We start from the raw sequence: 25,332 nt of genomic DNA on the forward strand, positions 1-25,332 counted from the left end.
AACAGGAATAGGATACAAAAAGCCTCTTTGCTGCTTCCTTATTCCTCAGAAGTAACCGTATCTGTGGTGGTTTGTGCATCCTTTAATTCTTTTAGCCATATATGAATCCTGAATATTTCATGTGTTTTTATGTATATATACATGTATGTGTGTGCGTATGTACATACGTATATATGTATACATAAAAACACGTGTATGTGTATATCTATGTATGTGTATATATATATATTTGGAGATTTCAATTGGTTTATCTTATCTAGAGACTCAAACACTAACACATATCTTAAGTTACCTCAAGAAAGGTTGGGGAGGGGGAGACTCTGAACCCAGTAGGACACTAGATGGTTCTGGAACCATCTCTGTGTCATAGAGCTGCATGGTCCATCAGTTAGCCTTTCTCTGTCTGCTGCATTTTTCTGAGGCCTTGTAAACCAGGTCCTATGGGGCAGAATCCAGCCACTGCTCTTCCTCTAATGCTCCCACCGTAACCAGGCCATCGGAAACCATCAGTATCTGGATCATCTTGGTGGACTCTTTGCTGGAACTTCCACTCTTGTCCCTTGCAATCTGTTCCCCACACAGCAGCCAGTGAGGTCATCCTTTTGCTCCAACCCCCCCCCCCATGGCTTTCTGTCTCACTCATAGTAAACCCTGGAGTCCTGTCAAGGGCCTGGCTTGATCTGGTTTGCACCCACTTCTGTTTGCATCTCCTGTCATAGCAGTTCACTAATTGTGCTGCACATTAGAATCCTTTGGGGGCTTTTTAAACGTCCTAATACCCAGGTCACACCTCATCCTAGTTAATTAAGTCAGGATGCCCCAGGACTTCAGTGTGCAGTGGAATCTAGGTGCTGCCTTCTTACCGCTTTGTCCCTCCTTCCCTCTTGCATTCTCACCACGTTTGTCCTGTACTCATCTCAGGGCTTAGTCCTCACACTCCCTCTACCGGGTAGGCTTTCCCTATAACTGCACGTTCTGACCCCTCACGCCAGGCCTCTGCTGCTCAGACACATTGTTGTTAGAGCTGCCCACCTGACCAGCCTGTTTAAAAATGGCTTTCCCTGTTCACATTCCCGCCGGTTTGGCATTTCCTTACAGCTGAAGAATTTTGTGTTTATTATTTGGCTTCCTCAACTGAAACATCCAGGAAAGTAGGGACTTTGCTGTATCTTCCCTGCTGTAACTTCAGGGCCAGAACAGTGCCCACATACAGTAGGTGCTTAGTAAACACTTGCTGGACAGATAAACTTGGATTTGTACAGAGCCCTTGTTTCCTGTGGCCTGTTGACCCGTCACTACTTCCTGGCATCTTTCTCTTTTACGATTGACTTTTGGACTAGGTCATCGATTATGGTTCAGAAAGTAAGAAAGGTGCTCTGTACAGATGTCTCCCTGAGGCCCTCTGTTCCTGTGCGCCCTAGTTCTCTTCTGTTTTTGACTTCTTACAGTTTCTTCTTTTTGGCTACGCCATGCTGCATATGGGATTTCAGTTTCCTGACCGGGGACTGAACCCAGGTTCTTGGCAGTGAAAGCGTGGAGTCCTAACCACTGGACCACAGGGAACTCCCCGTACAGCTCCTTTGTGCGTGAATGAACACATGCAGACGCAGTTCGCTGTTTCTCTCACTTCTGCAGAGTGGAGGACGAGCGCACACCCCGTTCAGCTTCCACTGTGGTTTCTGTTGTCATGGCCTGTTTGCCTTCTGCCTGCCCTCTTGTTTGCTCAGTCTCTTTTTTCAGGTGTTGGTTGGCTTAATGACCCTTTCTGAGGGAGCCCGTCAGCCTCCTTTGGATCAAGCGCTCAGCTAAGGTCCAGCCAGCAGTGGTGGGTGCAGCGTCAGATGTAGCTCCTGCCTCAGTGGCACTGTGGGCCATAGGAAGCAGGGGAGGCAGGCAGCCTCTAGAAAACCTGTCTGCTGTGTGATAGAAGGAGAACTTCACAAGCGTTCTGGTCACAGTAAAGACCAGGTTATTTGGGAACCAAATGCCCATCCCTGAGTCTAAAAGAAGGCTTGTAAAACAGAAAGTGAAGTGAAAGTTGCTAGTTGTATCCAACTCTGCTACTCCATGGAACTTTCCAGGCCAGAATACTGAAGTGGGTAGCCGTTCCAGGGGATCTTCCCAACCCAGGGATCAAACCCAGATCTCCTGCAGTGCAGGTCGATTCTTTGCCAGCTGAGCCACCAGGGAAGCCTTGTAAAACAGAGGTAGGGCAAAGGATCTGGATGAGTGAGCAGCACTGCTGCCTAGCCTCCATGGACTAACCAAGGCCAGATGCAGGCCCAGTTCTCATAGCTTTTCTGTTTGCATAAGTAGAAACCTAAGTTTTTAAGTGAAACCACACATATTTTCCATGTGAGTTTCTAAAATGCACTCTGACTGGGAAAGCACCCTGCTGGTTGTCTGCAGATCACCCACTTGCAGCCTCTGGTCTGACACATACCTTTGTGTTTCTTTTTGGATTGCTTATTTCAGATCTTCTAAGGACAGTCCCAAGAGCCAGAGCAGATATGTTTGATGACATTCACAGTGACAGCAGGTACACTCTGGGTGCATCTGTAACTCATCCTCGAGACACTGGGAGAGAAGGCCTGAGAGGTGATATATTTCCAGGACCTTCCTTCAGGTCAAGCAACCCTTCTGTAAGTGAAGACAGCTACTTTCGCAAAGAATGTAGCCGGGATCTGGAATTTTCCCACCCTAACTCCCGAGACCAGGTCTTTGGCCACCGGAAACTGGGACATTTCCGTTCTCAGGACTGGAAGTTTGCACTCCATGGCTCTTGGGAACAAGACTTTGCTCACTCAGTTTCTCAAGAACCCTCTTGGTCACAGGAGTGTAGTTTTGGCCCTTCTTCGTTACTGGGGAGCTTTGGCTCCTCCAGGCTTATTGAGAAAGAGTGCTTGGAGAAAGAGAGTCGTGATTATGACGTGGACCGTCCAGGGGAGGCAGACTCTGTGCTCAGGGGCAGCAGCCAAGCCCAGGGCAGAGGCCGAGGCCTGAGCCTTGCCGACCAGGAGGGTGCTCTCTTGGGAAAGGGGGAGACTCAAGGCCTGCTTACTTCGAAAGCGGGGGTTGGGAAACTTGTCATGCTGAGAAACGTGAGCACAAAAAAGGTACCCACTATGAGTCGTATCACTCCCAAAACTCAGGGCACTAACCAAATCCAGAAAACCACCTCAAGTCCTGATGTGACCCTGGCGACGAACCCAGGGACAGAAGAGGTCCAGTTCCCTACCCGGAAAGTCCCTCTGGGGCTTGATCTGAAGGATGTCCGGCTCCCCAGGAGAAAGATGAGCTTCGACATCATAGATAAGTCGGATGTCTTCTCGAGATTTGGGATAGAAATAATCAAGTGGGCAGGATTCCACACCATAAAAGATGATGTTAAATTTTCCCAGCTTTTCCAGACTCTCTTTGAACTTGAAACAGAAACCTGTGCTAAAATGCTTGCCTCATTCAAATGCTCATTAAAACCAGAGCACAGAGATTTTTGCTTTTTTACTATCAAATTTTTAAAGCACTCTGCTTTGAAAACACCCAGAGTTGATAACGAGTTTTTAAACATGCTTTTAGACAAAGGTGCTGTGAAGACCAAAAATTGCTTTTTTGAAATCATAAAGCCCTTTGATAAATACATAATGAGACTACAAGACCGGCTGCTGAAGAGTGTCACACCCTTGCTCATGGCCTGCAATGCCTACGAGCTGAGTGTGAAGATGAAGACCCTCACTAACCCCCTGGACTTGGCTATTGCCCTGGAGACCACCAATTCTCTCTGCCGGAAGTCTTTAGCTCTTCTGGGACAGACATTCTCCTTGGCCTCTTCCTTCCGGCAGGAGAAAATCCTGGAAGCCGTTGGCCTCCAAGATATAGCTCCATCTCCTGCCGCATTTCCAAACTTCGAGGACTCTACTCTGTTTGGGAGAGAGTACATCGATCACCTGAAGGCCTGGCTGGTCAGCAGTGGGTGTCCACTCCAGGTCAAGAAAGCTGAATCCGAGCCAACCCGAGATGAGGAGAAAGCTGTTCCTCCTACAAAACCTGAAATTCAGGCCAAGGCTCTGAGTGGTCTGAGTGATGGTAAGGAAAGCAGCAGCAGTTTCTGTTTGTTGTGATTTGTTTGCTTTTTTGTCATTTCTCTCATTCTCTTTGATATTTATACATAGAAGTTCTTTAGCCAGTTGGAAACAAATCAGAATTTTAGGAGAAAACTCACAGTGCCTGCCACTCATTCTGTAAGCCTGTGGATATTTGTACATAGTATTGCTTTATTCTCTGGGTTGTTTGTATCATCTTACAGCCAAGGTTAAGAAGCCTTGTTCCAAAAGTACCCCTTTTCTGCCCCGCCCCCCTCCCCCAGCCCCAAGTTTTTACTTGAAAGTAAATACAGGCCACAGTCTCCCAGGATCCCCCAGGCTTCCGAGGGGAAGAAATCACAAACCCAGCCCCTCCTGTGCTGGGAGTAAGGGGATATAGGAGAGGTCCCAGCCCAGCATGGGGAGTCAGGAAGGTTATTTCTGAACTGTTCTGAGGGCTAGGTGGTGGAGGCACCTTTTCACCTGCTCACTTTTCTAGACTGGCTAGAAGTTGAGAGATCACTTCAGTATACATGGTAATCTGCAGTTAAGGAGTTGGCTTACTGGGGAGGGGAAAGACAGAGAAGAAGGTAATAGAAATAGAAGTGACTGGCTGTGTGGTGTCCCTTTCCCTTCCCCTGCACTCCGAGGATGGATGTTTTCACAGCCCAGAAGGCCCAGAAGTCATGAGCACACATAGTGGCCACTGAGGAAGTCCCTTTTTCCTCTGATACAGTTTTCGGCTTCCATTGCCCCAGTCAAGTTGGCACCCTTGTGGAGCCCTGACTGCTCCAGGCACTAGGTAGGTCCCTCCCTGGATGGGCGGCTGCACCTATTGCCAGAGAGGGAGCCTTTCAGAAGTGAGCTCAGGGCTGAAGTGGGACCTCTCTTCCCCACATCCCCCAAAATAGTGGGGTGGAAAGTCTGTGTAACAGTGATACTGAGAGGAATGAAAAAGTCCCGCACAACCTAAAGTTGCCCACGACCACCCCTGCTTGTGCTGCTGTGCAGGTGTGCCTGTAGCTGCCATCTTGCTGTACTGAAAACACTGCAGTCTGCTCCTCTACAGGATTATCAAAGGCTCTTTGCTGTGTTTCTGCAGCATTTGCTGCTTCTCCCATGATGTTGGAGTCACAGTGCCTTTTATTAAAGGCTTCCGAACCTGAGCAGAGCCAGGTCCCTGTGAAGTTGGCATCTGCCAAGCACTGGCCCCTGCCTGGTCATCAGGTAGATGGCGCCAGTGTCCACGTCTTACGGGGCACAGGCTGCCGCTACATCCATTTCTGCTAGAAATGCTGGGGTGATATCTTTGGTTGAATTTCTAGATTCTTACTGTTACTTTCATTAAAAAAAAAAAAAAAAATTGAGTCCTCCTTTAAAGGAGATATCCACAGAAAGATTGCTGGGCCAAAGGTAAGATCCACTTTCTGGCCCTTAACTGTGGTCATCTTCTCTAGAGTTGGTTGCAGTGATGCACAAATTTCATTGTCTTTGAAAGCCTCTGACTTTGAAGCTCTTACTGTTTTTGTAAAATCCTGTGAAGCTAGCAGTTCTATAAACTGAGAGCCCACAACAAAAAAAGAAAGTTTCAGAGGGGAAATGAGATGACAATTGAAGGATCGACGCATCCTGTGTTAGGAGCTCACTGCTGTTGAGAATGTCGGTGCCATTCCACAACAAACTGGAAACCTCTCCAGTTCAGGGCTGATTTTTATTGATTGAATGAGCAGATAGACCATCTGTGCTATTAAAACTAGCAAATATCAAAGGAAATTCACACTTAAAAAAATTTTTTTTCAAACATTCAACAGATGCTTTCTGTGAACACCTATCTTGGAACTATTGATGTTTTTAATATTTTTTAATTGGACAATTTTTCTTTGTGTGCTTATGTATGTTTTCTGATTATGCATCACATGTGTTTATTTTTTATAGATAAAGCACACAAAAAAGTGAAATCCCTGCTAAATCTACCACCCATAGATAACCTCTGCTGATTTTCTGGTATATTTCTGTCCAATCTCTTTTTCCGTGTGTCTATTTATTTGTATCTCTTCTTCCTTTGTTCATATTGCAAATTACAGTTTAGATATACTGCTTACATTATTTTAAACCTAGCTGCATTTTATGTCTGTTTTCCCCTTAATATTGTGAACAAGTTAAGCTGTATGCAAAAAGTGGTAACGAGTTGCTGCATACTGTCTCCTTCTATAGAATATTGCTCTGTACAGTCACTAAGTTTGCGACTGTTTCTCTCCTAGTGATTATGCTACTATAGCTTTTGAGAGGATATTTTGCACGTTGGTTTCTAGAATAACAGGCCCTTTCCCTCTTCAATGCTGGTCTCTTGTGAAGGAGGATTTCAGTTGCTGGCACTTGCTTAGGCTCCATCCTTAGGCTCTGTCCTGATCGTCCCAGGCCCCATGCGGTCCAGTATGTTTCTCAGAGAAGACCTTCTGTGTGTTCCAGAGGTCCCCCAGCGAGCAGATCACAAGGTGGCGGACATCATTGACCAGCTGGTTGCACGTGTCATTGGAGGCAGCCTGTCTCCCAAAGAGAGAGCTCTTCTCAAGGAGGACCCTGCTTACTGGTAGGTCTCTAAATGGTGCTCTTCTGAATCCCTGCTGTAAAGTACAGGGCACTGTTTCTGTTGCTCTGATAGTGTCCAGAGAAGAAAGTGAAGTGTTTATTTTGAGCTGTGGTGTCAGTCAGTAGGAAGCATATGAGGGTGGGTCAGGTTCATATGGGTTCAGACTCCTTGTCTGTGCTGATTTGAGGATGAGGTGAGATGCGTGCAAAGAGTGAGTGTAAGATGAGGAATACGTCACAGCAGTTGTTTGTGATTTATTGCTACTTTCTGTTCAGCTGTCTTCGTTTTGTCTTATTGCCTCTTTGCTTGAATGGAACGATTTTTTAAAATTAAAGTTTCTACCATGAATATTAATACAGCATTTGCTTATTAGAAAAGGAGAAGAAGAATAGAAAGTTGGGCGAAGCCACCTGTGCTCTTACTGGCACGCGCTGGCATCTGGGGGTATTTGTTAGCAGTCTTTCTGCTCATGGGAGGCTCTCTGGTTTCTCACACAGTTGTAATTATGCTGTGATATACCTACTCCTTTTACACAGGAAAGTGCTCATGTTTCCTGCTTTTTGAAGACATTTCAGACGGCTGTGTTTACTGGCCTGAAGAGTAGATGATCAGTTTATTCAGCCATCCCTCTCTTGGATTTTTAGAATGCTTTGTTTTATAATGACGTGCCCTTCCCTTAATTCTTAAACGTTGGCCATCATGTATTGGCTTGACTGAGTTGAGTCTTGGCTGCCCCCATCGGGGCTGGCTCTCTCTGAGGCACGTGGACTCCCGCTGTGGCATGTAGGCTCCGTAGCTGCGTGTGGGCTTAGTTCTCTGCGGCATGTGGCATCTTCGTTCTCCAACCAGCTGTTGAACCTCTGTCCCCTGTGTTGCACGGTAGATTCTTTTTTCTTCTTTTAATTTATTTATTTTTGGCTACGCTGGGTGGCTATTGCTTCACACAGGCCTTTTCTGGCTGTGCTGCGCGCAGCCCTTTCCTAGCTGTGCTGAGCGCGGGCCTTTCCTAGCTGTGCTGCGCGCGGGCCTTTCCTAGCTGTGGTGTGCGCAGGCCTTTCCTAGCTGTGCTGCGCGCAGGCCTTTTCTAGCTGTGCTGCGCGCAGGCCTTTTCTAGCTGTGGTGCGCGCAGCCCTTTCCTAGCTGTGGTGCGCGCAGGCCTTTGCTAGTGGTGCTGCGCGCAGGCCTTTCCTAGCTGTGGTGCGCGCAGGCCTTTCCTAGCTGTGGTGTGCGCAGGCCTTTCCTAGCTGTGGTGCGCGCAGGCCTTTTCTAGCTGTGGCGCGCGGGGACGGCCCTTCGTTGCAGGGCACGGGTTTTCCATTGTTGTGACTCCGTTGCAGAGCATGGTTTCTCGGCACGTGGGCTTCAGCAGTTGCAGTATGTGGGCTGAGGAGGTGTGGGCCATAGGCCTAATTGCCGCATGGCATGTGGAATCTTTCCCAACCAGGGATCAAACCCGTGCCTGCTGTATTTGTAGGTGGATTTGGACCAGCAGGAAAATCCCCGAATTTTCTGTTCTTGCTGTTGTACTAAAGATGCTTGAAAGGTAAAAATTTCTGTGTAACGGTGCCAGAGCTTTGGTGGTAACCAGTATGATTTCCGGGAGGAGAGTTAGAAATTGTTATGGTTTTATTTTGACAGAATTCTTGAATTCACCAAGGTCATGTTCATATGTTGAATAAGATAGGCATATAACTTAAAAGTTAAAAAAAAAAAGCCTAATTGCCCCAGTATCATTTATTGAATACTTTTTATTTAGCAAATCTTTTGCTTTTTGTGCACTTGGTACCATTCTAAGCACTTTACTGATTTAAGCACTAGCTGGCCGAACCCTCATAAACAACCTCTTGAAGTAGATGTGTTGTCATCTTTACAGACAGACAGAAAACTTGAGGCTTAAAGAGGCTTCTTGCCTGGAGGCTACACAGCTAGTAACAGACAGAGCTGAGATTCACACTCAGGCGCTGTGGTCTCAGCAGTGCTTAGGCTGAAGGAAGGAGGCGAGATAGCCTCAGACTGACAGATGAAAGCAGGGACCAATTCCTCTGGGTAGGATGTCATGTAGACCTGAGAGACCCAGGGGCAGTGTCCAGGGGGTTGTCGAGGTCATTGGGCTGCAGGGAAGGGGCCCTGAGAGGACTGGGAACATGTGTCCCTGGCCCCGTAGCCGCTGCACACTCCCCGCAGGCTCCCAGTCACTGACAGCCGGGGTGGTGGACAGAAGCCGAGCCAGGCTTGGTATGTGTGGTGGTGGTGGGCAGGCCTGCAAATCAAAAGGTAAGCATGTGTTTGAGGAAAATCAGCATCATGAAAGAGGATCACCCAACTCAACAGATCTGACACCTAAGACAGAGTTACTATAAGAAAAAGAAGATTGTCTAAAAATACATATGTGATTGATAGTCTTAGATGGATAATAGCATGTTATATCCATGAAAGAGGAACTGCTTATTATGGAAAATAGCCAATTAAGGATCTTGGAATTGAAGAATGATTGTTGAAATAATCTCAGTGGTTGGCTGATAGAAGCAACCTGAATGAAGAACAGATTAGGGAGCTGACTCAGAGATCTGATCGCCTGTGAACTCCTTCAGAATTGCCCAGAGCCTATAAGAAGGAAGAGTGTGCAAAGAAACAGTGTTAAAAAAAAGAGTAAGCTTAGGGTTTTGGTGTATATGTTTAAATTCTTAAGTCAAAATGGTATTTGTATGTGATTTACCAAAAAAATCAATGTTATAACAAAGGGCAAAATGTTTCTGCCATGATCCATTCTCATGCCAGTTCCACTCTTTTTTTTTTTTTTTGGGCCATACCAGTGCAGCCTGTGGGGTCATTCCCCAACCAGGAATCAAACCCGTGCCCCTCCTACAGTAGAAGAGTGGAGTCTTAACCACTGGTCTGCCAGAGAAGTCCCTGAGTTTGCTCCTTAGAGACAGTCACTTTTAGTTCCTTAAGCTACTTTTAACAGTTAACTGTTATATCCCTAGAGATGACACACCGATGCTGCTTTTTTTTTTTAAACGCCTGAGCTGTGCGTCTTGTGAGAGATTAGTTCCCCAACCAGGGATCAAACCCAGGTCCTGGCAGTGAAAGCACCAAGTCCAAACCACTGGCCCACCAGGGAATTTCCCAAAGCATTTTCTTTATAATGAAAAGCATATAATTCAAGCCTCACAGCAACATGGTGAAATAACTTATCATTATCACCCGTGCCATCTTACAGATGGAGAAACTGAGGCACAGAAAGATTCAGTGAATCTCACAGCTAGTGAGTGACTGCACTGGGATTTGAGCCTGGCAGGCTAGCTCAGGAGTGCGCTGTGCCTTTGATGTTGTGCTCCACTAGAGCTGGGGGAAATGGGCTTGTGACTGATGTGTTGAACCTGCACTTGGCATTAGAATCGACCACAGAAAAGGGACTGCCGTGGCGGGGGTCCGGGTCACCTGGCATTTACTCCGCTTTCTGCTGTGGATAGGGGGCTGCATTTGACTTGAGACCTGGAGCATCCCTGTTGGTCCTCCTTCCTTCATGTGGGAACCTAGGCTGGTTAGGGTGCAGTCTTACAGGATGCTGCTGCTGCCCGGCAGAGTGTCTCGGGCAGCAGGGGAGCCAGCACAGCCTGCTCCCCCAGATCCAGCCAGACCTTGACTGTGTAGTGAGCATCGGCAGGAGCGCCATACAGAGCCGCCCGCCAGGGACACGCCACAGCACAGAGAGCTGCCAGCATCCTGCTGTGCACTGCCACCTCGTGGCCAGTCTGGCAATGGGGAACCTAATCTAATACACGATCTCAGTAGCAGACAGTCCAAAAGCCTCGTGAAATACTGCCATACTCACCAGATACTACGTACTCTTTAACACAAACTGAAGTTGAATGTTCACAAAAACCTTGGTATGAATGAGGTCATGGGGAAAATTACAGACCATCCCAGGAAAGGAAAATCATGTTGGCCACATTGTGCAATCCATAACTTGAAACCAGCAACAGCCTAAATAAAACTGGCTTCTAATAACTTTTCATATGAAAGAGAATTAGAATTGAAATTAGAAACTCTTCAGAAGGAATTAGCAGGTTGGGGGAAAGGTACAACCTTGCATGTGTTTATCAGAAATAAAGAGTGAAGATAACCATTCAATTCATGAGGCAAGGAAAAAATGGTGAAAAAAGCCCAGACTAGGAAGGAAGGGTTAATAGAGATGAAAGAAAGTGCTAATGAAATGGTCTGCAAAGTAAATAATGTGAAGACCCCTCCATTCCCCTTTCTCACCCACTCCTTAGAGCAAATTCTTGTTTACTTTTTATTCTTTCAACCTGTGTGGAAAAACACAAATACACATGGGTGTTATGTACACAGAGGCAGCTTCATAGGGTGCGTTTCAGTGCTGGATTTCTGAGCTTGCTCTCCACGGGCTGTATCACGGGTCTCTGTCTGTGTTAGTACATGTAATGTCCGTGCATGTAACTCCGACTCCTCTTTTCTGGACTCTTCTTATGCCTCTGGCACGTGATTTCACATCAGTGGCACACTGTCCTTAATGTAATTAAAAGGTCGCTGAGTGTCCGCCATTTGAAGGGTTTCACCTCCTGAAGGCAGTGTCTGGGAGCAATCCCTGCCATTCCCTGGCAGCACAGGGCTTCCATGTGAGGCCGCCAGGAGCTGTGAGCTCCTCCATGGTGCTGAAATCGAGGAGGAATCAACCAGTGCTCCATCAAAGCTCCTGATGACCCTGTGGTCGCTCTGAGCAGGACACATGACCAGGGCCCAGCGCTGGGCCCTTGGTAGAGCTGGGCAGAGCCTCTCCATCAGCAAGGAGGCCACCACGTAGAGAGGGTTTGCAGAAGTGCGCTTAGAGCCGCAGTTTGGTTGTGCTGGTATGTTCACAGATGTCCTGCTGTTCCTGTTTGTTACATAGGTTTTTGTCTGATGACAGTAGTCTGGAGTATAAATATTACAAGCTGAAGCTGGCAGAAATGCAGCGGATGAGCCAGACCTTGCCAGGAGCAGATCAGAAGCCAATGGCAGCAGAGTGTGCGGTCCGGGCTATGCTGTATGCCCGAGCGGTCCGGAGCCTCAAGAGGAGGCTGCTACCAGGGCGGCGGCGGGGGCATCTTCGAACTCAAGGGCTCCGGGGCTGGAAAGTGAGGAGAGCCACCACCGGGACCCAGACCCTACTCTCCTCAGGCACCAGGCTGAAACACCATGGCCGGCAGGCTCCGGGCTCCCTGCAGGGCAAGCCGCCCCAGCCAGACAGAAGTGATGCTGCCAAGGACTGCCCCCCAGAGCTGGCTGGACCCTCACCTCGGGACCCCAGCCCTGAAGCCTCCGGCCCATCCCCCAAACCAGCAGGCTTGGATGTCTCCGAAGCCCCTCAGACCTCTTCTCCCTGCCCGTCTATTGATGGTGAGTGCTCACCCCTGCCCCTATCCTCTGGGCCCCAGCCCCAACTCTGATCCATCTCCAGGGGTCTCTGCAGAGGCAGGCAGCTTCCGTGAGCTGGGCAGGGCAGGGCTGGGCAGCAGACGGCAGCATAAGGGACCCGGCCAGGATGGCGCACACCGAGGCACGCTCCTCTCGCCTCCCCATGGTCTGGCCCTGGAGTCCTGCTGCCCCCTCCTCTTGTCCTGAGCGTGGAGCCAGCACGCGTGCCGCCTGCCGAGTCTGTGCCTCCCTGCGCAGTTCCCCTTCTGGCCAGCAGGGTGTGCCACGCGCACGTGCTTGGGGCACGGAGCTCCGTGATCAGATTCTCTCTGTTCTTGACCCTTGCGCGTCTCATAGGGCCGCCCTGGTTCTCCTGTTTCCTCTTCCCTGCTAAGCTGTCTCGTTTCCTTCCTTGGAGTTAGGTGCCTTGCAGCTTCTTCTGCTTCTCCCGAGCATCGCCTTCTCCTTCCACAACAGGGCTGCCCTGTGGCCAGTGCTTCCCCTCAGCGCTAGATGGGAATGTGGAGGGAAAACATTTTTCTAGTTACTGCTGGGTAACAAGCCAGTCCAAACTGTGGCTTCAGAGGAAGCATCGGGTGTTGTTTCAGGTCGGCTAGGCTGGGCCTGCTAGCTGCAGGCAGGGGCCAGTAGTCAGGGACTGTTTGTTAGCTGAGGAGATGAAGCTTGTGGGCTGCATGCCTGTCACCCCCCAGCAATAAGCCTGATGGTTGGATTGGGTATCCAGGAGACGCAGAGGAGGTGCTTGAGGCGCCTCAGGCCCAGGCTCCATGTTTCTGTCACAGTCTCAGTCAGAACGCGTCCCAGGGCCAGCCCCAGTTCAAAGGAGAGTCCACCTCTGCTGGGCAGAGCGGCAGAGGCACGTGGCGAAGGGTAAGACCACAGTGACGGGCCGTCTTTGTGATCAGTCTCCCCAACCCCGTGATGTTCACATGGAAATCGCCAGCTCAGAACCGGTTCATGACAGTTGCTTTATTTTGTAGTTGATACGAAGACAATGGAGACTGCAGAGAAACTGGCCAAATTTGTTGCTCAGGTGGGACCAGAGATTGAACAGTTCAGCATAGAAAACAGCATTGACAACCCTGACCTTTGGTACGTACCCATCACACCCCTTTGATTTACGGTCACCTCATGAGTGTCCTGAGAGCCCATAGAGGGTCGCCGCCAGGATAGACCATGACTTCTCTTCCACTGAACGCGGGGCTTTTCAGGAGAAGCATCTGTCTGGGGTTGTTGGAGACCTGCCCTCGTCTGGGGCGTCAGGAAAAGCCGTCCCCAGAGGGAAGTTTAAGCTGGATCCAAAGGCTCAGTGGGTGTTGGCCAGGGGAAGGGGAGAGAACGCCCCAGCAGAAGGACGTGAAGGCTCCCCAGAACCTTTGCAGAGGCAGAGAGGAGAGTGTGTGCTCGCCCGTGAGCTTGAGGAGGAGGGCACTGTCCCTGCTGGTGCTGGCAGCTCTGGCCGGGCTGAGTGTGCTGCTCGTGTAGCACGGCAATGGGATTTAGTCCCAGTGTGAGCAACAAGCACGTCCACGTAGTATTGGCTTGGCACCCTTGTCCATTCTTCAGTGGGGTAAACATTCAACATTCCATAGCCCAAAGGCCACAGAACCCACTCTGCCTGTGGGGTGTGAATTCTCCTGAAGGGGGAGGTCGCCTGAGGGCCATGTGTTCTCAGTGCTGAGCCTTAACATGGCTGAGCTCTGCTTGGAGTGGGTGGGATTCCCATGCTATCTGGATTGCATTCTACAGCCATCTAGGGCTTCTGGACCCTTGCCCTGATCCAAACGTGCTGGAGAGTTGTGCCTTAGTTTACTTAAGGATACGGTTAAAAATTTTACATTTCCTGGAACATTCTGGGAGTCAGAGTGTCTAGGCTCATATAGCAAATTTGGACGTTGAGTAGGTCCCCTGCACTGGGTACCTCTTGCTTCCTGTGAGACCCAGACCAGCCACATGGAGCGCTGGTGGCCTTGCAGGTTCTCAGCCTAGTGCTGCCTTTTACAGGCCTGGGGCTGCCGGGCTGCCACTGCGTGCAGGACCGCACACTGGCAGGGCCGGGCAAAGGGGGCGGCTCAGTGAAGGGCAGGCGGGAGCATTTCAGCAGTTTTCTCTTTTCTCCCAGTGCAGAAAGAGAACTCTGCATTGTCCTGCTTACTTGGCACTGGCAGGGTTTGGCTTTATTCCTCAGTCTCTGTGGCAGCCTTTTCTGAGCAGTGTTCCTCAGAAGATGCCGTCCGCTTTGTGCCCTGAAGAGAGAGCTGGAAAACTCGAGCAGCCTCAGTGGGGCGATGCATTCTCGCCCCCAGTGCTCGTAGGATAGTTGGAAAATGACTGCATCCAGCACCCACCTATTTAGTAAACGGCAAGATGACTTTGTGTTGCTTTCCCTTAGAAGAATCACACCTGTAATGTGTTCAGTAGTTGCTTCAGTTAACTCATTTTGTGTTTGTGGTTATGTCATCAGTTTGACACAGTCAAGTTCATTTGTTTCTGCTGAGAATCTACTTGAAGGTTTTTTTCCTTTTTAAATTTAATTTTTAAAATAAGTACAGAATTTGTATGGCTCTAAAGTAAAAATTACAAAAGGCAAACTCAGAGAAGTCTCATTCCCCAATCCATCAATAAGAAGCCATTTTCACTTATTTGTAGCATGTGTGTGAGTATTCTCTCAGGTCTTACAGCCCAGGTAGGTTTCTGTGTGTAACAGGGGCTTTTGTGCCTCGCCTTCCCCCTCACAACACATCCAGAAGCCCCTCCGCCTGTCCACCCGTGTTTTCGCTCTCCAGCCTGTCGTGTTGTGCTCCCCATGCAGCCACGTCTCGCCCTGCTCCCAGGGTGCTTGAGTTATGGGTCAGCTTCAGAATGCAGTTAAGAGGCTTCGCTGCGGCCAGGCTTTGCGAGTGTGCCTGCCAGCACAGGCGCACAGGCGCAGTGCCTGCCCCGGAAGATCCCACAGCCCTGCTGGGCCCACATGCCGCAACTGCTGGAGCCCAAGCGCCCTAGAGCCCCTGCTCCGCAGTGAGAGAGGCCACCAGAGTGAGGAGCCCGCCCGCCTCGAACAGTAGCCCCTACTTGACACAGCCAGAGAAGCCTGCACACAGCAACAAAGACCCAGCACAACAAAAACAAATAAATACGCCTTGGAAAAAACGGAATACAATTAAGAGATCTGCATGGGCTGGACTTGCGAAGGGATCAGCCTGCCTTTGGCAGGAATTTTACTGGAAAAACCTTGGAAAAGAACAAACATAAAAAGAAACAGCTTGTTCAAAGTCCGAATTCTTACTTTATGGATGTACAAAGTCCAGGTAGCTACAAGATTACCCTGGTAGGAAGAATTGACTCCTTTATGAGGCTGAGTTGTCCTTTCCAAGAACAAGGGCTGTCTTTCCTTTGGCCCAAGTATGTTTCGTGCGTTTTTGGTTTCTCGGCACTAGCCACACCTCCAAGCCATGACTAAGGCCATTGAACTCTTGAGGTGCAAAGAGGCCTTGTTGCCCCCGTATTCACACGGCTTTGTTGCGGGACGTGAGGCAGGAAGTGCTGTGGTTGGCACACCTTTCTCCATCTCGTGGCTGGAAGGCAGGAGGAACAGAGTCACACCACACGCAGGCCTAGAGTGGCCGGTGACGTAGAGAGAGATGAGGTGAGGCCCGGGCCGGATCTCCTGGCTGTGGTGGTAGAGCTCGTCCCAGCGTGTTCCCTGACCGTCCCTGCACACTTTGTTCCCCCAACTCCCTTCCCAAGAAAGCAGTTAGGGCTCTTACGTTTCTGCTCCTTTGTTAAATTACTAATACTCCTCAAACTTTCTGTCTCATTGTAAGGCTTACCATCAAGAAAGAAAGGCTGACTTTCTACCACAGCTGGAAGAAAGCGGTCATGTATCTGCTGCTTTGTGCCACCTCCAGTTCTATCAGGTCCATTTGGACAGTTTCAGCAAATAGGAAAGTTTAGAGAACCCTCTGGTTAACCAGTGTATCTCATCTTTATCCTAGGTTTCTACATGACCAAAATAGTTCAGCTTTCAAATTCTATCGAAAAAAGGTATTTGAACTGTGCCCGTCGATTTGCTTTACGTCATCTCCACTGACCCTCCATGCCAGTGAGAGTGCCGATTCTCAGGAGAGCCCGCTGGAGCCCGTGGAAGGAGAAGGAGAGTTTGAGGACGAGCCCTCTCAGCATGAGGCTGAGCTGGAGAGCCCAGAGGTGATGCCTGAGGAGGAGGAGGAGGAGGAAGAGGACGAAGAGGAGGACGAGGAAGGGGGTGAGGAGGCCTCCCCTCCTGAAGGGGCCTCCAGGCCGGCAGAAGGGTCCAAGTCTGAGGGCTCGGAGGGCAGCCCCCCCGCTGATGGCCTCCTGAGCGAGGTGGCCGAGGACAGCCCGGCTGGCGGGCCTGCCCTGTCCCAGGCCTCCTCAGGGGCCTGCTTCCCCCGGAAGAGGGTCAGCAGCAAGTCACTGAAGGTCGGCATGATCCCAGCTCCCAAGAGGCTGTGTCTCATCCAGGAGCCCAAGGGTGAGTGCCTGGGTATTAGTCCAGTGGCCTCAGCGCATCTTCTGTTTAATACCTGAGGAGGAGTGATGCTCAGCTGGGGGCCGTGGAAAATTGTGGAGACGTGGCCTGTTCTGAGGAATTTACCTGATCCCCCCAACCCAAGTTTAGCTGCAAGATGACTGCTGGCCCCTGTCTCCCCTTCTGCCTCTGATCACTCCAGCTAACCTTTGAGAATCCCCCTAGGACCAGCACAACCAGGGGCTCTTTGGTCTTGTATTTTGTTTAACCTAGAATAGTCCTGTTGGTTTTGCACACAGTCCAAACTGTTCATGAGAAATTGACGTTTCCAGTCGCTCCAGAGATGGCACTCTGAGGAGAGGCTGCCTTTGGCTTCCAGCACGCCACATGTTGCTTGTTATTTTCCGTTATTGCTCGGCTTCCAACAGGGGGATCCTGGCTGTGGAAGAAACAGGCCTGGGTCGTCTTGGCTGTTAACTGCCTGTGATCTAGAGGGGTGCCCAGCTTTGTGAGCACTGCCCCCCTCCCTCCTGCAAGGCCCCAGGGTAGTGATAGCTGCTTGATGATGTTGAGGCAGGGGCCATGGAGCAATCTGGGGCCGCAGTTAGTGGGGCCTGTGGAGTCCACGCTCTGCCGGCCTTGGCCGTGGAAGGCCGTCTCCTGCTCGTCTGTAGGGCGGGTCACGGTTCTTGAGGTATGGTTTGCCAGCAATGAAAGCGCACCCTTTCCCAGTGGACAGTCCATGGAGTTCTGGCAGAGGTGCCCAGGCGCGTGCCTCCAGCACTGCCAAGCTGGGGCTTCTCCCAGAAGTCCCTCTCTGCCCTCCACAGTCTCCTCCCTGGCCCCGGCAACCACTGACCACTTTCTGGCCTTGTGGTTTTGCCTTTTTCGGACTGTAAATCACAGCATGTGCCACTTTTGGTGGGCTCCCTGCTGCCCACCCAGGTCTCCACACAGCCAGGCCTGGGTTTCTTTTGTAGGGCTAATCCTTTGAAGCTTGTGTGGGAGGAGGTGGTTTTGGTGAACAGTGCCCCACTATGTGTGTAGAATCTATGTGTTCTAAGTTATTGAGAACATCATATTCACACCCAACAGTATCAGTCTAGTTTTGCCTGCTAACAGTTCTCATGGTTTCTGTTGAGAAACAGTGTTGCAATTGATTGCTAACTCTCTACTAAGCTCTTCGTCCTTCAGAACTTACCAGAGGGCAGTAGCACATCAGAATACTTGTTATGATGGCCTTCATGGGGGAAAAGTGAGATTCTTTGAATTTTAGAAGCTCTCAGTCATTTGATAGGGTGGTTGATGAGATAGTACCAGACCTGCTAGTCTCTCCTTTGTCAAATATTATAATAATAATATGATCTAGTGCTCTGTATGGAGAAGGCAATGGCACCCCACTCCAGTACTCTTTCCTGGAAAATCCCATGGACGGAGGAGCCTGGTGGGCTACAGTCCATGGGGTCGTGAAGAGTCGGACATGACTGAGTGACTTCACTTTCACTTTTCACTCTCATGCATTGGAAAAGGAGGTGGCAGCCCACTCCAGTGTTCTTGCCTGGAGAATCCCAGGGACGGGGGGAGCCTGGTGGGCTGCCGTCTATGGGGTCGCACAGAGTCGGACACAACTGAAGCGACTTCGCAGCAGCAGCAGCAGCAGCAGCAACAGCAACAGCAGCAGTGCTCTGTATGAGAAGTGTGATTGTTTTTCCTGGAAAATTCTGTGTGGACTTTATTTCTTTATCTGTGGAACACTTGCAGAGACCTGAAGAGGGTGCAGTGTCACACATCAGTTATTTATTGAAGCAAATGCCTTCCTGCAGTCATGGAAAGCAGTGCGTGTGTTGGGTCTGTCATCGTAAGCGTGGCGGTCACACTTAAGGAGACTCCTCCAGCAAGGCAGTGCCTAGCTGAGCCTCTGTGCTCCTTTCCGTGCTCTGTGGGCTAAGCAGCTGGCCCCGCGGTGCAGCTCCTAGCCTGCTCTGCCGGCAGAAGGGCCATTAGCCAAAGCTGCAGCACGCTTGTCTTCTAAGTAATCTGGGGAAAGGACCTGTGTATTTGTATATATACATTTCTTTTGTCTTCCAGTTCACGAACCAGTTCGAATTGCCTATGACAGGCCTCGGGGTCGCCCCGTGTCCAAGAAGAAGGTGAGCATGGCTGGGCATCCTCACATGTGACACAGAGCTTGCCCTAGTTCTCAAGGGTACTGGCTGCAGGCTGTACTCACTCTGCAGGCCAGGTGTCAACATGCAAAGAACAACACACAGCCTTATCTCTCTTAAAACTGTTTTGCATTGCCCAGAGCACAGGATGGAGCAATTAGTCTGTTTAACGGATGGGTAAGGCCTGATGTGTGCAGTGGATCGGCGAGATGAACAAGATCATGTCTCAGCCATCGAAAGGTTCAGATTTAGTAGACTGTAATTGTGGTTAAAACAGTGCGCTGCTTTGCTGGTAAGCTGAGTGTGTGTGCGCATGCGTGTGCAAGTGTTCCTTAATGAACCGGCACCGACACCCTGTGCGCTCTCTTCCATCTGCCCACCCAGAGGCAGCAGTGAGCAGGGCTGTCAGCAGCAGAAATGTGCAGAACCGAGCATGGTGGGTGAGGAGGAGCAAGGTGGGAGGCCTGATAGAAGCCCCAGGGCAGGCGCAGGTCAGCAGCGAGCCCTTTGTGCCTAGAGTGGGGCGGTGGGGGTGGGGCGGTGAGGAAGTGGAGGTGGCGGCAGCCAGGTCACATGGGGTCTGTAGGTGGGTGTCAGCACTGTGCCCCTTCTTCGGGAGAGGTGTCGGGGCCAAACCATGATGGGGATTTGGGTAGAAGACCTGGCCATTATAACTACTGTGTGGAAAGCAGCCTGTGGGCTAGTGGTCCAGGCGGAGCTGGGGCCCAGGCAGGATGAGGTGGAGCTGGTGGGACTTACTGATGGACGGGATGTGGGCCAGAGAGAGCCAAGAAGAGTCCAGGGTGACTCTGGGGGTGTCGGCCTGCACAGTGAAGGGACCAGGGCTGCTGTTGCCTGAAATGGGGCGCCCCTGTGGGGGGTGGGTCATTGGAAGGAGACGAGAGCGAACCTCAGGCAGGTGAGGCTGGCCCAGGTCACCTGGGGCATGTGGGGACATCACAGGTCCCTAGCAGTCCAGGAGGTAAGTGGGGAACCAGGTGTCTCTGCAGGCATCCAGGGCTGAGGAAAGCCCGTGTGGTGGCTCAGACTGTTGTGAGTGCATCGCGCCAATCTCAGCAGACAGATGAAGCATCAGTGTGACCTCAGTTACAGCTGGGAGCAGGAACCTTCCTGTGCCTGAAGTGTGTGTTTTTAGCAGTGAGAAGGCAGCCGTTTTAGGCTCAGCCTGGCCATCTAATCTTGGCATGAGGTTCTGTTTGTACATCTGTAAAGTGGGACAGTTGCACTTATCTTGTAGGTAGGAGATCCCGCGAGGATTAAATGAAATGGTGTTAACCCAGTGTGCAGCCAGCTGGTATCCTGCCACCGTGGGTCTCTCTTTGGGGTGACTGCTGACAGGGTGGAGGTCTCCTCGTAGCTCTCTCTGTACTCTGCAGCCTGGCCTCAGGTGCATGGCTTTGTTCTAGCCCCAGGAGACCGGGCAGGCTGATTCTTAGACACAGTTGAAAACTCACCAAGAGCTGTCTGGCTGAGTGGACCCCTGTTCCTCTTGTTGCTTCCACTTATGCAGCCTTCCAGAAGCAAGGTGCAAGCCTGTCCTTGGGGGACCTGTGGCCGACCTTTCCTGTCCCTTCTCCACCCTCTTCCCACCCACACTGGAACCCTCCCTGCTGTTCCTCGCTGCCTTGATTAGGACAAGGGAACCTTGTCCCTGGGAGCACGTGAGCCCCTCTCAGTCTCCCAGGCCATAAATGGATTAAAGAAACAGGCTCAGGTGGCAGGAATTGTGAGCCTCTAGCTGCCCAGACTTCGCAGCACATGAATATTCATGAGTGAATGGAGATCCTCATAGCTCACACCGGGCAGGTGTCTCCTCCAGAGGCCTCTGGGCCTTTTCATTTGTCTTTCCACAGCCTGCTCTGGAGCCCAGATCTCTGCCAGGGCTTCTTACTTCTCCACCCACAAGGTCATTCCCAGGCCCCATCCTTCCCAGCTGCACCCACTCTCAGCGAGGTCTGCTCTGTACTAGACATGGACCCCAGAGTCCAGGTAAAACCTCGTCCCTACCCCTGGGAGCACTCAGAGCCCCAGACCTGAGAAGGACCAGGCACACACATAGGTTTGGTAAGTAATGCCTGAGGGCTGCCCAGGAAGCTTCCAGAATGGAGTCACTGTCCAGCGTTTTGAAAGCTCACAGAAATGAATGAGACGATGAGAGAGGAGTGGACGTCAAATAGAGAGGGCCCTTTGAGACAGCTCTTCTGTACAGCCCCTCTCCATTCCTCTCTGGCCCCTTCTGCCTTAGCCCTGCTTCCTCTCTGACTCTGGCACTCTAGGGCCTTCCTGCCTCAAGGCCTGTTCACCCAGCCTGGGGTATGCCCCCTGATCATCACACGGCCACTTTCTTTATTCAGGTCTCCACTCTGGGATCTTCCTAGTCAAAATTTGGGGCCCAGCCCCTACCATCCCCGTACAAAGTTTAGTTCATAGTCTCCACACCGCAACAAGAGCGGTCGCAGTGAAGCCTGACAGACTGCTCTGGCTCAGTTCTCTGGGGACACCTCAAGCTGTGACCTCCAGCCTTTACAAATATCAGCCCACCCAGGGAATGCTGCCAGGACCGTGACTTGATCTTGAGCCTCTAGGGGCATCAGAGGGGCATTGGGGTGTTAGTACTCGACCATGTCCAGGTGCAGCCCAGGGCAGACTTGATCCAGGTGCTTTGCTGCCTCTCATGTGCCACACTCTTATCTCTCCTCAGAAACCCAAGGACTTTGACTTTGCCCAGCAGAAGCTGACCGACAAGAACCTGGGGTTCCAGATGCTACAGAAGATGGGCTGGAAGGAGGGCCATGGCCTGGGCTCCTGTGGGAAGGGCATCAGGGAGCCGGTCAGCGTGTATGCGGCAGGCGTCGGGGGCCGGGGGGCGGGCGGCTGTGCCCGGGGAGACAGGCTCTCTGGGGGGTTCTGGCCCTGACTTCTCTGACCGGCGCCCCTTGGTTTCCCCGGTGTTGAGCGTGGCCTCTGGCAGGGTGTGTCCCTGTGCAGGTATTCACACAGTTTCTGGCTGCGTTTGCATAGCCTTGGTCCCTGGCATTTGGCCATGTTCATTATGATCAGAAAAGCCAAGTGGTAATTCTGGGTAGTTACGCTAACAGCCACTTCCCTTTTCCGGGAACCCACACTCAGACTAGCCAGGAGAGAGCACGGCCCACCGTTTAGGAAGCCCCACTAACGTGCAGCAAGCATTTCCGTTAAAAGTGAGCTTAGCATCTGCTGGGGAGGCTTTCTGCTGTAATAAGGGGCTGGCTTCTGAGCATGCTTCTCAGAAGGTCCACGGGCCTGCACAGGTGAGTGTCCCCTGTCCCCACCATGAGCTCTGTCTCGATTTCCTCTTTCCCTTGCTGTCACCTGCGTGTGTCCCTCATGCCGCCGTGCCCCTCTGGCGGCTCGGGCTGTGTCCATGCCCTGGTGGCCAGGCCGCGGGCTCAGGCGCAGCTAACTGTCCATTTTGCTCCTCAGGGGAAGCGCGTCGGAAGGGGAGGGGCTGGGTGCCGACGGGCAGGAGCACAAAGAAGACACGTTTGACGTGTTCCGTCAGAGGATGATGCAGATGTACAGACACAGACGGGCCAGCAAATAGGTATGTGTGTGAGCCAGCGGGGGCGCTCTGCCCGAGCTGACGCGCCAGGAGGTAGGACACCAGCACCAAGGTGTCAGTCCCCCCAAAATCATAAAACTCGGTGAGGGAAGCACTAGGGGTGTTCGGCTGTGGGTGCGTCCTGCCCCTCACCTTCCAGGTTTGGCTGAAGGAGCGAGCCCCACACTCGCCCTGCACGCCGCCTGCAGCCTCTGGTGGGGCCTGAGCGCCAAGCCGTCCTGTGGAAACAAGCTGCCTCAGGAGTGGCCTTGTGTCCTGCGTGTGTCAGGGTTACCTCGAAGCTGGCACCGCAGAGGACGCCACTCATCCCTCGTCTCGATTTGAGGGTCTCCAGCCCTTCTCCTTCCTGAGGGCTTTCGGCCTATAAATATCCTTATCTTTCTCCCCTGCTTTTAGTTGTCTTCCCCACCCGTAATTTCCAACTCAGTTTTGAACAAAATCGTTCTCTCCCTGAATAGATGAAAACCATTGGTGAGAAAGATAAGGCTTGCAGCAGCAATTACTCTTAAAACACCACCTCTGTCCCGGATCAGCCCTGGAGCCAGTGCCCAAGCAGGTTTGGTGTGTACACGGAAAACAGACATCTCTGCAGTTTCTGGTGTGGAGGTTCCACCCCCTGGCTTTTCTTTTTCTTAAAACACACAAAAAAAGGCCCCGTTTCCAGCCTGCTTTTGCCTTTCCCCTTCTTCCAAATGCTTCTGGCAGCAGGTTTTCCGTAGGTCTCTGCTGGCCGCACTCAGAAGGTGGGGTTGTCCTTGCAGGCACCAGCGCCCTGCGAGCGCTCGGGAGCCAGCCACTGTCGGGTTTCCTGTCCCAGGACACGCTGCCCTCTAAGAGCAGACTTGATCCCGAGACAGTCATGGATTGTGTCTTCTCAAATTCAAATAGGGAGTATGGATCAGGAGCAGTGAAGCCTGCGCCCTAGTCCCACAGCCTGCCGGTCTGGGTGCTGAAGCTCTTCACACACGTGGGTTAAATGAACATGTTATTTATGGAGTCTCAACTCTTAAATGCATCCCTAGAGACTCAATGAAATTTCACCAGTGTATTCAGCCCCTAAAGTCATTGGGGAGTAGTCATTACACTAATGAAACTTTCCCCAAATTTACATTCTCTTTAAAACCCACAAAGCAAACTAGTTTTTTTAAAAAACCACATATGGAGTGTTTCCTGCAAAGGGGTAGGAGGTGTAAACTCTTCAAGATTTCGTTTTTTGCGTGTGTGGCAGTGTAAAGAATTGTTTTATTAGGGCCTTTGTGCAGAACAGAAAGGATCCTCTTGGGGTGGGATCTGCAGCTGTTTGCTATTTCAAGACGTATGATTGCCGCCCCTTCCAGCTTCTCACACTCTGCCTCTTGCAGCTACATGTGGAATTCTCAGGCTGTGGGGATCTCTCAACCCTTCATCAGAAAGCAGCAGTGTTGAAGTTTTAAATATCTGTCAAAATCTGAAAAATCCTGCTGATACTGTGAACTTGGGGGACAGAGCAGTGAATTACCCCATCAGCCACTTTTATCGGCAGTTACAAAATCCTCATTTTCTCAGATCCTCAGCTCTCCTGGGCTGTAGTCCCAGCTGCCTCTAGGTCTCTCTCTGTCTGGCCCACACTCAGTGGCACAGCATCGCGTTCCCACCTGGCGCTGCCTCTCTTCATGTCATGGGTAGTCCCCTGAGCGCTGCTTGCTTCTGGTCACTTCTGTTGTTTTGGCAGATCTTTATGGGTGGACATGTTGGAGGTTCTTCAGCAGAGTTGAAATAGCCTGGTGGTGTGGTTTGGGGGAACCACCTGGGGGAACCACCTCCTTTCTTTTTTAATCCTTCCAGCAGCCTTCCATGTTGGCTGTGAGTCAGGCAGAGTGATCGAACTCTGAGACGTGGGCCTGGCTCCCCGTGGCCTGTCACAGAGCATGCACGGCCAGCGCACGCCCAGAGTTCTCGCTCTTCAAGCATAGCTTTGACCATCATATTCACTTTGTCCTAGTATGCTCATTCTTAGCTTTCTGCTTTTATTTATAAATAAAATACTTTAGGAATTCCCAGGATTCGAGCCCTATTCAATCCACAGCCTCCTGCCACTCCTCCTGGGGGTGTCCTGCTTTGGCTGACAATGAGCCTTTGGCAAACGTCAAAGGGAACACCTACTTCTTGAGCCTGGAAAGTCCCGTAAACACTCAGGTGACATTTCTGTGGAGATGGCATTGAGGCAGTCAAGGCGTTGTGGGGGCTAGGGAGGAGCATGGCGGTGCGTCCTGTGCCGTCCGTCGGCCGAGGACCAGCATGCTGGCCCTCCACGCCTGCCCTTGCTCTCTCTGGCAGAGGCCACTCTGCAGGGAGCATGCATGCAAGCAAGCGTGACGTGCAGCTGCCTAGCCTTGTCAAAGTCACAGTGTCTTTTCTGTCATTCTAGTTCCAGGGGCTCTTCCGTGAGGACGACAGGCATCCGGAAAGTGCTAACTCGCCACTTTGGGTGCTTACTGTCTCTGCCTCGTTTCCATCACTGGAAATCATATAGAGAATTTTAGCTTTTTGGTCTTTGGTAAAACCTAGAAGACATTTGTGATGTTACAAAATGGAAGTTTTGGGGGTTTGGGGTTGTTTTTTCTTTTTTTTTTTTTTTATCTAAGAAGTTGTGGATGTTGTTAATCATTTAGCAGTTGAAATAAATGTAGAGAAAACCCAATTTTCCATGGTCTCCATTGATGCATTTTTCAATCATACTGGCCAGGGAACATGTGGTAGATGTGGTGGGGCCTACATGGAGACAGATTGTAAAATTGCTGCCTCTCAGGCATGTCCTTTGCCAGCTGACTGCCCCGCTGCAGCCAGGGGGCCTGTGAGTCACGAGGAAAGCCTGCAGGGTGCCAGGGAGCAGGTAGTGATCAGGGCCAAGCATAGTGGCTGGGTCCACCATATTTTTTGTGGAGAAC

At 51.0% G+C, this 25,332-nt stretch overlaps 1 protein-coding gene across 4 annotated transcripts in view; it reads left to right on the forward strand.

The window, feature by feature from the left end:
• The window catches only part of SUGP2 (SURP and G-patch domain containing 2), a 28,398-nt gene extending 3,313 nt beyond the window's left edge, over positions 1 to 25,085 (forward strand). For all 4 annotated transcript variants that reach the window (XM_069589020.1, XM_069589022.1, XM_069589019.1 and 1 more), the window contains exons 3-11: positions 2,476 to 4,083; positions 6,549 to 6,669; positions 11,582 to 12,069; positions 13,089 to 13,200; positions 16,104 to 16,621; positions 18,707 to 18,768; positions 21,506 to 21,642; positions 22,267 to 22,387; positions 24,813 to 25,085. In XM_069589020.1, coding sequence (XP_069445121.1) covers positions 2,476 to 4,083; positions 6,549 to 6,669; positions 11,582 to 12,069; positions 13,089 to 13,200; positions 16,104 to 16,621; positions 18,707 to 18,768; positions 21,506 to 21,642; positions 22,267 to 22,387 — 3,167 coding nt within the window. In that variant the 3' untranslated portion in view covers positions 24,813 to 25,085. The remainder of the gene's footprint in view (positions 1 to 2,475; positions 4,084 to 6,548; positions 6,670 to 11,581; positions 12,070 to 13,088; positions 13,201 to 16,103; positions 16,622 to 18,706; positions 18,769 to 21,505; positions 21,643 to 22,266; positions 22,388 to 24,812) is intronic.
• Positions 25,086 to 25,332: the final 247 nt, after the last annotated feature.

The sequence above is a fragment of the Ovis canadensis genome, chromosome 5 (assembly GCF_042477335.2).
Source record: "Ovis canadensis isolate MfBH-ARS-UI-01 breed Bighorn chromosome 5, ARS-UI_OviCan_v2, whole genome shotgun sequence".
In the NCBI taxonomy this organism is placed as follows: domain Eukaryota; kingdom Metazoa; phylum Chordata; class Mammalia; order Artiodactyla; family Bovidae; genus Ovis; species Ovis canadensis.